At 34.0% G+C, this 12,535-nt stretch overlaps 1 protein-coding gene across 2 annotated transcripts in view; it reads left to right on the forward strand.

Annotated features, from left to right (window-relative positions):
* PIK3C3 (phosphatidylinositol 3-kinase catalytic subunit type 3) overlaps positions 1 to 12,535 on the forward strand; it is a 129,417-nt gene that overhangs the window by 29,343 nt on the left and 87,539 nt on the right. For both annotated transcript variants that reach the window (XR_001887886.1, XM_017885304.1), the window contains exons 5-7: positions 5,560 to 5,646; positions 8,248 to 8,343; positions 11,128 to 11,199. Coding sequence is in view for 1 of the 2 variants with exons in the window: in XM_017885304.1 (XP_017740793.1) it covers positions 5,560 to 5,646; positions 8,248 to 8,343; positions 11,128 to 11,199 (255 nt within the window). In the remaining variant the exon portion in view is untranslated. The remainder of the gene's footprint in view (positions 1 to 5,559; positions 5,647 to 8,247; positions 8,344 to 11,127; positions 11,200 to 12,535) is intronic.

Consider the following 12,535-nt stretch of genomic DNA (forward strand, 5'->3'; position numbering starts at 1 on the left):
ATGCAACCCTGTGTAATCATATAAAGAGTTACTGGAAAAACAGTTTCTTGTATATAGTAGTACTAGACATTATTAAACACCTATTGAAAAATAGTAACATCTTCTAATTTGTATGGTTTTGTAGTTGGATCTAGGAGAAAGGCCCTTGGAAGAAAGTGAGAGAGCAATCATGTTTATACTTGGTTTTTATTTCAGGTGGTTAAGTTAAATTAATGAGATAGGGCTTTATTCTTTGAGATTTTATTATGAAGTAAAATTGCTTTATTTACATTATCTTTATAAAGGCTAATCTTTAGTGGTTTTCCCAACAGAGCTTTCTCCACAATTAATTGTTTCTTAAATTACTTTAGCTTTTAAATGACTGATTTTTTCTTACTACAAAGATAATATACATCTTCTACAGTGGTAGAATATTGTTAAAGCACAAGGAAGACTATGAAAGTCACCCCAATCTACCTACCACTCAAAGATAATCACTGGCACTTTAGTTTTTATGCTTTCAGTAAATTAATAAATGTATGTGTGTTGTAGATGAATATGTACATTTATTTTAAAATTAGAATCATACCATATCTGTGTGTTTAATTGAACCTTGCTTTTACATTTAATGGTATCTCAAAATTGTTCTAAGTTATTGAAGATACTTCTACCACATAATTTGTAAAGGCTGGAGGGTTTTGCATAGTGTGGATAAGTCATAATTGATTTTAGCAGTCTTCTATGGTTGGATATTAAAAATGTTTGAAATTCGTGGTTCGTTTTCTGTTGATTTGAAAAGTGAGGATTATATTTTAAGTTGTTTTAGACAACTTACTTGATTTGCTCATATCCTGTATTTCCAAGTTATCAGTCATAAGGACTACTTTCATATCACTGTTCCAATTTATAATTACACTTTTAAGTGCTTACTATATTGAATGACTCACTTATGTCCACCTTGATGTTCTGTTAGGGCAGAGAACTTGCTTCTTTTGTTCAACATTCTATACTCATCTCAAGGACAGAGGACATGATGGAAGTTTGTTACTTAATAGCCACAAAGTTACATATATTTGTAGTGAGAGTGTATAAGGATTAGGGAAGAGTGACCAAGGGCAGGAATCTTTCTTTTTCTTCTCTCTCTCCAGCTGCCACCTCTTCCCCTGAAGCCCCAAAGCTCTTTGGGTGGAATATCAGAGTATACTTACATTGTTTTTCATTGTGTCTATCATCCTTTCACATAGAAAGCCTTTCAATAAGTATAAATTGGCATTGAATGAATAAATGCTAGCTTCTAGTGACCATTCATAGCTCTTGCACTCAGGAACCTTTTTTGTCTAGTAAAGCAGAGAAGAATATGGAGCAATGAACTGTGAGTCCTAATGATCATGGAAGTCTGTCTATTTCCAGGGATCACTATCTGCTCCGAAATTTGTTTCCCTGCTGGTCTTATTCTTACACAATGCAGCAAGTTGGCCTACTTTTGGCTCTGTCCTTTATACTTTTATTAGACATCTACTAATCTGAGACATCTTCCTCAAGCACATCTTTTTGTTCTTCTATTAAATCTGACAATACAGAATTAGTACTCCAAGAAGTTTCCCAGGCGTGTTGTTATTTGGATCTCATGGATTCTTTTATTTAAATACCTTTTAAAACTCCTTGCTCTTTAATTCTTGGAGAAGTTAGGGCTAAATTATGCCATGTTTGTATGTGTGTTTGTGTGTGTGTGTGTGTGTGACAGTGGACTTTTCTTCCAAACTCTTTGTGGCTTCCTGTGAATTCTGTAAGAAACCTGTGTTCGTTTAAAAGAGAGAATGAATTTTTTTTTTTTTTTTTTTTTTTTTCCTATTTCTTGACTTGTCCCCATCCTAGAATGGGCATCCTAGTGAGGATTATTTCTTCACGGGTAATTGAAACAGATTGCCCTACTTTTACCGTGCCGCTTAACAGAATGCAGGTTTTCTCTTTGGAAAGATCTAAATCACCGACATTTCAGACCCAAAATGAAATACAAATTGTTATGCCACCTGTGTTTATTGTTCATTTTTGGTCTTTATAGAAGTTCCTGGATTGGGGATAACTGGAAGTTGCCTTGGACTGATGAAAACCTCTCAAGTATATCTACATTGTTATCAGCACCCATAAGAGATGAAGTGACATAGGTTATGGAGTAATTAGAATAGCTGTTACAGCTTACATAGTGCTTTATAGTTTTATAAAATTAATAAAAATTAATGTAATTATTAATAACTATTTCACCTGCATTAAGCAGTAAAGGTAAACGGCTTTATGGTTTGAAGAAACAGAAGAGACTGTGTTAGCTGGAGTTTAGTAAATTTATTGGAGAGTTGAAGGAGATTATTCTGAAGAGGAAGGCAGCGATGGATCATTTAGCAATTGCGATAGCTAGTTCTAGACTTTTTCTGCTGCCTAAAGTGCAGCCAAGAGCTGACTTTGCCATCTCTAAACTGTACACACCTGCTCCATTGCAATGGAACAATTAATTGTGCTATGTGCTTGGGCTCTCTGATAAGTAAGCACTGTGGTAGCTAGTCTCTTAGGAGACTAGCTCAATGAAATGAAATATGAAATGAATGTGCCTTCTGATAGTCAATGAAATATGCCTTCTGATAGTCACACTCTTCCACATTATATCTGTATTACCCTGTGACTCATTTTAACTGATGAAATGCAGCAGAAGTGACGCTGCATCTGTTCTAGGCAAGACAGTGTGACAGCTTTGGTTTCTTCACATGTTGGGAACATAAAGCCATCATGTAAGAAGTCCAGCTATTCTGTTGGAGTGACCAAGTTGAAAAACCACTTGAAGAGGGAGCAGCACTGAGAGTATGTGGGGAACGAGAGGCCCTACCACCCTGGTATCCCAGCTGAACCCACCTTTTATCACCAAGGTGTTAGAAATGTGAGTCAAGCCAGCTTGGATGTTCCAGCTCCAACCACCCAATGAATACAATATTATAACTACCAATGAGTGAGACTACAAGAAAAAATTACTTAAATGTCTCTCAAGAAGATGATTTTGCCAAAAAAGTAAGGAGAAACAATAAAATGAATGTTGTTTTAAGCCACTAAGTTTTTGGGTGGTTTGTTATGGAGTAATAGGTAAATAGGACAGGCAGCTAGGAGACATTTTGAGTGGTAACTGTTTGAATCTGTGAAAATCATAAAATTAACTCAGATACACAGAATTTTTGCTGTCAATCTCAAAGTCAGGTACAGGAGATAGACATGCAAACAATTTCCATAGCATAAATGGTACCTTTAATTTCGCAATCAGTTTTGCAGTCAACAATATCTTTCCTATGAAGGCATACAGATTTTTCTCATTCTTTCTGATTATAGTATTTCATAGTGTGTGTGTAGTTTACTTAACAGTTCCTACTATTGATAGACATTTTCATTCTTTTGTGTCTAATTTTTCTGTACTGCAAATAATGTTGCACAAATGTGAATTTCTCTATTATAATTTAAACTTATTTTCATAGTGACTGTACCAATTTTAGTACTGGCATGCTGTCCATACATTCTTTAGTGGCTCTTGTGCAATCGGTCATATTTGGTATTCAAATTAGAAAGCTAATCATATACTATATGGGAGATAATATATATTAGCAGCAAACATAAATTTGCGAGCTAGTGAAAATGGCTTTAGAACATTTCTAATTTGTCTGAATAGTTTTAGTAAAGGAGGAAAAGGTTCCCACCACATTCTCCCTCATCTAAACTTAATTTACCATTGCCAATTCTTTGCTCATAGGAAACTAGTAGTGGATCAACTATTGCATCATAAATACAAAACTAATATTCAAGAAATGACAGAAATGAGTTTCACTTAAAATTTATCGTACATCAGTAGAGAGGATAGCAGAGACTGGTGGTAGGAGTATAGACTTGAGAATCATAGACCGGGATTTAAACCCTAGCTTGGCCGCTTCAAAGTCATCTGCAAACCGGGGTCAAAATTGTCTATGAAATAGTGTGGTTATAAAAAGTGCCTATAATTTGGCATGTAAATAAATGTTACTTTTTTCTCCATTCCTCTAGGAAGTATACAAACTCTTACTACTAATTGTTATTTCGTTTGTACAAGCAAAGGATGTAAAATGACCTTTTATATTTTCATTTATTTGGAAAACCAATTTGCAGCATATTGCGAAGTGAGTGAGAATAGAAGCTTCCAATGACTGCATGAAATAATACCACCTATTATATTTTGCATCTGTTATTTTATTTGAGTTTTGGGAGTAAGAATAGACATTAATACTTTGATTTTATTTATGTGGGTTCAGAAAGGACATAGTTTGAAAATGGAGTATTAAGGTTGGAACTCTGGTCTTCCGGCTTCTACTCTATCACTCTTTTCTGTAGGTCACATTGCCTGATCTTCTTTTGGTTTCCTTGTGACTATTTCTAGGTCTCTTTCCATGCTGCCAGCATATTTGTCTATTATTCCACCAGAGCCAACACAATATTTAGTTGCTGCTTTTTGTAATCATGCTAAGCTTATTAATAACTTTTCATACAATTTCATATAGAAATTACCTCACGTGAGAGGGAATTATTGGAAGAAAGCTAAACTGATATTACTTTTTTTTAAAATTAAAATGAACTTCAGACTTTTTGTGTGACGTTAGTATTTTTATTTTGAAATAGTGTGACCGCATAGTTGTGATGAGTTGAGGAAGAGAAAAAAGATTGATAGTGAAGATTTTTAGTTCTGCAAGAGAGAGAAAATTGATGGCAGTGTTTACTGTTCTTGTAGGAATGCTGTCATGATATGGACAATGAAGTGGAAGAAACTGATACAGATAAGCTACTATGTAAAGCTTTCATGTCCAGTTTTGCTTTATACTGTCAATTTGTTTAGAAGGAATGAGAGGGTTGTTGATTTTTAGTATTACACATTCTAATTCAAAATCTGGTTCTAATTTGAGGACCTTGGAACTTACCTGGAATTCTCCATGGATTTGAAAGTCGAAGAATTATTATTTAATTTATAAAACTAAGGTTAGATTGGTACGTAAGACCTCACAGGACTCTACCAACTGCTATTCTAGAAAACTGAAGTCTTTTATCACCGTTCCCTAAAATTAAAGCATACATGCGTATGTGTAAGCTTAAACCTTAGAATATTAATGTATAAACCCAGAAAAATGCCTTATTACCTGTAACTGTCATTTATTCATGTTGGTTAGATACATTGAAAGCCGGGAAGAAAAACTGGTTTATTTCCCATTCATGAAACTATTATTATAATTCCATCTTTTTGTAATAGTCAAAATATCAGAAATATAGAACATGGAGATAATTTCAGGAACAACTTCATTATTCTTTATCATGTCAAAATATGGCAAATTGTGGACCTTTTAAAAAAAGTTTTCTTTAAAAAAATAATGATTTGTCTCTTGCCAACTTTCTTATCCTGCTAGTTGCATATGGTTTCTCTTGTATATAGGTAAGTATCATATATGAAGCGGACATTGCCATTCTGACATTCTTGGTCCTTCTTTCTACTAGATCTATATTAAAATTCTCGTCATTGTATTTATTCTGCAGCTCACCAAAGCTCATCGACAAGGACACATGGTGAAAGTAGATTGGCTGGATAGATTGACATTTAGAGAAATAGAAATGATAAATGAGGTGGGTTATTTCCCTCTTTTATTTTAAAATATTTTCTGTAAATTTTTAACAATTTTTTGATAAGAATTGTTTATTATTAGGTATCTTACAAATGTAGGATTATTAGGGTTAACCCCTGTAGCTGGGAATTCTATACTAATAACTGGAAAATTTGAGGTATCAGCCTTCCCTATATTTTAACGTAATGTCAAACCATGAAGTAGGTAGTGGATATTGTAAGATGTTCTAAATATCATATGAGTGAAACCTGTGCAGGCTTAATGCCTCAGTGGTGGGTTCTCTGTCATATCAGCTCATGTTCAAGTCAGTGTTGGATAAATCTTCCATCAGCACAGTGCCAGCTTTTCAGTTGCCATAAATCATTTCAACAAGTTCTCTCTTCAATTAATTTATCGCTTGTCTATAGAGGGTGTGTATAGGAGTCTGCACCTCTATAAGGTTACATGATTTAAGTGATATTTTTCTTGACCTTGTATATGAGCCAGTGTGTATGTTTAAATAAAGATGGCTTCAATGAGAGTCCTGCCAGAAGTTGTAACAAGAATAGTTTCCTTCTTTGTATATTTGCTCTAAAATACCAGATGTTAGGCCTAATGTTCCACACCTAGAGAACAGAAATAATAATTATATTTTTAATCAGATTAGGAAAGAAGGACATCAGTTTGTGATTTGTCTAATTTATAATAACCATAAGCCACAACTTACTTAATTTATATTCTCCAAATAATTTTCAGCAGGTAGAAAGAGAGAAGTTTTTAATTTTACGGTGAACCATTGTAAAAGTTAGATTTTAGCATTCTTTTATTTTAAAATAAAGGTAGTGATGTTGAACAACATTTACATTCAATTCTCGTATTTGGTCCCTTTTCTAAATGTATTCATAATACATTCTTACATACTTAAACTGGAAGAAAGGCTTACTTTTTTATTTTTATAATAGTCACATTTCAAAAAGTTTACTCATAATACTAACTTATGTTTTTCTCTTCTTAGATATCACTGGGTATGGAAAATGTAATGTTAGAGTGTGCTTTGCCCAGCCTTTTTCATATTTTCACATTTTAATTTCTTTAAAAGAAATTACCATTACCACCCTATTACCATTACCAAAATAGACTATAATATGTTTCATAAAGCTGAATAATGTAAGTAACCTCTTCGGACCTTTATTATTTATTATCACGTCTTTTTTTTCTCTTTAGAGACAAGGTCTTGCTCTGTCACCCAGACTGGATTGCCCTGGTATGCCCAGTGCAGCCTCAAACTTCTGGACTCAGGCAGTCCTGCTGCCTCAGCTTCACAAGTTGCTAGGACTACAGACCTGGCTAATATTTTTAAAGTTTTTTGTAGAGTCTAGCTCTATTGCCCAGGATAGTCTCAGAATTTTTTGTAGAGTCTGGCTCTGTTGCCCAGGATAGTCTCAAACTCCTGGCTTCAAGCAGTCCTCCCACCTCGGCCTCCCAAAGTGCTAGGATTACAGGTGTGAGCCACCATGCCTGGTGATTTTACATATTAGATCTAAAACCATTTATACAGGTGTTTTGGGTCAAGGCTAATTACCCCTTTAGACTTCATTGTATTTTCACTTCATCATCACCCTAATACAGTCATGTGCCTCATCACGTCATTTCGTTCAACCACAGATCACATGTACAGTGCTGGTTCCATAAGATTATGGTACTTTATTTTTACTGTACCTTTTCTCTTTTAGGTATGTTTAGACACACAGGTGCTTAACTGTTGTATTACAGTTGCCCACAGTATTCAGTACAGTAACCTGAATTAACCTGAAGTGACAAGTTTGTAGCCTAGGGGTAATAGGCTATACCATATAACCTAGGTGTGCAGTAGGCTATACCATATAGATTTGTGTGTTTACACTTCATGATGTTCACACGACTAAACTGCCTAATGATTCATTTCTCAGAATGTGTACCTGTTGGTAAGTGACATGTGACCATGTTTGCTTTTTTATTTTAAAGGGGACACAATTATATACTTTTTTTTTTTATATTGGAACAAGAAGTAATTATTCCGCAGTATATTTAAAGTGTGGATAAAAATTTACAAGTGACAAATCATTTTAAGACCGTTTATAAATTGTGAGAAGCTTGTAAAGGCTATACTTGGTAAACTCAAATGGCCTCTTTTGTTAGGTTGCACACTTTTGTTATTTTTGATTTTTGTTACATATATTGATTTCTGTAGTTTAGTCATATAGGTTAAGGGTGAACTTACGTTACAGTTGTTAGAAGGACAAACCATTCTTTTTATTTTTGAAATAAAATAGTTGTCATGAACATGTGTGCAAAATACCTTCAAGATTATAAACGCAAACTACTGAATACACCAAAAATGTTCAGTTTGAGAAAGCAGTTATTAGTGCATGGTAGACACCACTGAATAAACAGTAGTGCTGTCTGTAATAAAATAATAGTGCTGTGTAAAACACACTACATGTATATAATAAAATAAAAATGTGTTATGTTTTGACTTGTATTTGATAGATATGTGTGTTATTGGGAAAAATGATGCATACTGATCCTTTAAGAGAATGTTGAAAATAACCATTTTTCATGAAAATCGTTTTTTTCTTTTCAGAGTGAAAAACGAAGTTCTAATTTCATGTACCTGATGGTTGAGTTTCGATGTGTCAAGTGTGATGATAAGGAATATGGTATTGTTTACTATGAAAAGGTATTTGCCTTGGAACTGTTTTTGGTCTCTAGAGGGGAGAGGAAACATTAAAAAGTATTACTGTTGTTCCTGCTGGGATGAATTATTTGGTTGCAGGGTAGCATCAGACAGCTGTCAGCAGCAGCTGTTTATGTATACACAAATCAAATCATATAACTACAACAAGATTACAAAAGCCGATCACTCATGTAATGCAGTTCTGGGTTACAGAATTCAATAAGTATGCAAGTGATTAAAAACTTTGTGATTAATTGTTCTGCAAATTGGCAAGTAGGACACTAAGTAATGACTTTATTTACTAATATTATTTATTGAAAAAATGAAAGGGGGAAATTATATTTCTAAGTGGTAGGCTATTTATTGAAAGTTAAGAGTCAGTTTGTTATTGGAGTGTATGTGTAATGTCTGTATGTGGCCCTCACTAACGTATACTTATGAAATACTTCAGAAATGTTCATTTATTTGTACAGCAGATGCAAAATTAAGGCAACAATTTTACCATCAGGCTGGGTAATAACGAATATGCAGTTATAGATTTGCTTTGTTCTGCCCATTATGCTACAGAAAGTAGTTCTGTGTTTAGTATGTACCTACTTGAAAGTATCTTCCTTATATTTTTGTAGAAGGTGCTTCATTTGAGTACTACAGATATATATACTCAAAATATATACTCATATTTTGAGTACTACTCAAAATATATAATTGAGAAATAATTATATATTTAAGTACTACAGAAAATAATTGTATGCAGGCCAGGTATGGTGGCTCATGCCTGTAATCCCAGCACTGTGGTTGACTGTGCGGGAAGATTACTAGAGCCCAGGAGTTTGAGACCCGCCTGGACAACATGGCAAGACTTCATCTTTATTTAAAATAAATATAAAAAAAATTTAAAAAGTATGCATAGTTTGAAACCACATCAAATGTCTTCTGTTCTTGTGTTAATAGTCGACAAATGTTAAATCAGCGTAAATGATGACAGACTTTTGATACATGGCATAGTAGTAGATTAATAGATTAATATTTCTTCTAGCATAAGATCAAACTGATACTCAGTGTATTTGTTCATTAGAAGCAGTCCTTTTAAATTAAATTTACATTTTATTGTTGTTTATTAAAGCTGTCACAAGTGATTTTTAAAATATATATACTTTTATAAATTACTGTTGGAAAGGTTTTCATAATGAAGTTTTGAGTTTTTACCATTTATTTATGATCTTTTTTCAAGTTACTGTTCATATTTTTGTCTTTAACTTATACCCCTTCCATGTTAGTGAAAGACTAGGAAGTGTTAACTTGTTTCTGCCTTTTATTTTATAAATGGTACTCCTTGGATAGATTATTTAACACTGTTATTAATTTATTAGAAAAAATAGATCAAAAAAGGGAAATGTGAGTGAAACTGTTCTGTCACCAGTGCATTTTAATAAAATCGTATTTTATATTTTATACTATATGTCATTTCATTAAAAGCAGTATTTTCTACCCACATAGAGTTTGTATTGCAAAAACATGCTAATGGAGAAAGTACTTTGAAACATTGTAGATGTGAAGGATCCTTTGAAAGACAGCTTTGATAGCAGATGAAATAATAACAGAATAGAAATTAGAAGAATTTCAAGTATTTTTGAAAAGGTTCTTGACCCCTTTCTACCACTTCCTGAAAATTGCTCATAAATTAATGCCCGTCTACTCACCCTGTCGTATTTCCACTTAGTGTAAAGATTGCTGGGCCAGTGTATTGAATCTAATGGAAATAGACTTTGTTGTCACCTGTCTTTTGTGACAGATAGCCTTAGTGAAGATTACTTGTCACAGTTGGGCTGATAAATGTGTTTTCTGGTGTTGTGACTGAGAACAAGCCTGTTAAACAACGGCTGTGGGAATTTGTGGTTTTCTCTAAGACTCAATTACTGAACTGAAGTAAAGTCACAGTGCTTCCCTGCTTTCAGTCTCTCCTGAGTTTGTTGCCCATATTTAAAACTGAAAACATACTAGCATTTGGAAACTGACAGAAAAGCTTGATGCTAGATATACGATCATGAGAAAGTGAATTTTGACCTTAATTAGTTTAGCCTTTTTCCATTATATTTGGCAGTGACATTTTTATGTTGAATTGCCTTTGTCGCATTGGATAAAATAAAAGCCAGCATTCTTCAAAGGTGATAATAACAACAAAATAGGATGGCTTTATTTCTGAAAAAATGTTTGATTGATTTTATTATTCAAGTTTAGATTATGTTGAGCAGGTGTACCTTTGAGAAACAATGTTGTTAATTATCTGGCTGTGTATAAATTTGAATAATATTAACCCCACACCTAAAATTCTGCTCCTTTGAATGGATCTCAGTTGTGATACCTTGAAAATTACCATTTAGTTTTGCAAGTGGTGCAACACATCCGTTGTGCCATATTTTACATATAGTCTGTGGTTTCTTGTTCTGAGTTTGAAAATTAGCACGTTTTTAAAAATCCACTGTTATTATATGAACGAAGTTTAAAAGAAAAGGAACAACTCAAAACAATCTAATTTCCAGACCTCATATCTCTGAAACTTTAGTAACAGTTTTGTTAGAGTTTTTCTCAAAATAATCTTGTAATCAACCAAAGAGAGGTACAAAGTGGATATGCATTTTATAATATTGTTAGAAGAAGATAAAGATTTCTTTAGAGGTAAGAATGATGTTCATCAAATAGAATTAAAATACATTGGTGTGTACATCATATACTGTTTCCTATTGGATTAAATTTCTTTATTAAAAAAATTATTGCTCTGTAATCTAGGATGGTGATGAATCATCTCCAATTTTAACAAGTTTTGAATTAGTGAAAGTTCCTGACCCCCAGATGTCTATGGTAAGTTATTGTGCGAATTGTTTTATGAAAGTACTTTTCTTCAGAGTAATTGTGAGTTAGCCACATCATGTACTTTCTTGAAATAAAGTAATATGTAACTGCCTCTGTTACCTAAAAGTGATTCATAAATTCACTTTAGCATCTAGACTCTGTTTCTGATGGAATTTTATGAGGAATATCAACATCCTAAAACTAAGGTAAGGGTAGAGTAGGGTTGGGCATCCATTTTATTTGATTTGCTGAAAGAGCTAGGCAGTATAGTCCTTTTTTTTTCTTTCTTCAGGTTTGGGGGATGTAATCTTGAAGTGAAGACTTGACAGAACTGGTATTTGAAAGATTGTCATCATACGGAAGGAGAATTTGCATGTTACAGGAGGATTCTATAACTAGAATGAATGCATCAAAATTTTAGGGAGACCCATTTGTTGGAAAGTAGGGAAGATTGCTGTATCCCTAGAACTATTCAATTTGGAACATGGTAACTTGGATGATGGTGGGATACCTTTTTTTTTTTATTTTTTATTTTTTTATTATACTTTAAGTTCTAGGGTACATGTGCATAACGTGCAGATTTGTTACATATGTATTACTTGTGCCATGTTGTGTGCTGCCACCCATCAACTCATCAGCACCCATCAATTGTATTTTATCCAGGTATTAACTCCCAATGCAATCCCTCCCCCCTCCCCCCTCCCCATGATAGGCCCCAGTGTGTGATGTTCCCCTTCCCGAGTCCAGTGATCTCATTGTTCAGTTCCCACCTATGAGTGAGAACCATGCGGTGTGGTTTTCTGTTCTTGGTGATAGTTTTGCTAAGGATGAGGGTTTCCAGCTGCATCCATGTCCCTACAAAGGACGGCAAACTCATCCTTTTTTTATGGCTGCTAATATTCCATGGTGTATATGTGCCACATTTTTCCTTAATCCAGTCCTGGCACAGATGGACATTTGGGTTGATTCAAGGTCTTTGCTATTGTGAATAGTGCCGCAATAAACATACGTGTGCATGTGTCTTTATAGCAGCATGATTTATCATCCTCCTGGGTAATTACCCAGTATGGGATGGCTGGGGTTCATATGGTACATCTAGTTCTAGATCCTTGAGGAATCGCCATACTGTTTTCCCATACATGGTTGAACTAGTTACAATCCCACAACAGTGTAAAAGTGTTCCTATTTCTCCACAGCCTCTCAGCACCTGTTGTTCCCTGACTTTTTAATGATTGCCATTTCTAACTGGTGTGAGATGGTATACTCATTGTGGTTGATTTGCATTTCTCTGATGGCGGAGTGATGATGAGCATTTTTTCTATGTGTCTGTTGACTGTATGAATGT

The sequence above is a fragment of the Rhinopithecus bieti genome, unplaced genomic scaffold (genome assembly GCF_001698545.2).
Source record: "Rhinopithecus bieti isolate Rb0 unplaced genomic scaffold, ASM169854v2 scaffold_14009, whole genome shotgun sequence".
In the NCBI taxonomy this organism is placed as follows: Eukaryota; Metazoa; Chordata; class Mammalia; order Primates; family Cercopithecidae; genus Rhinopithecus; species Rhinopithecus bieti.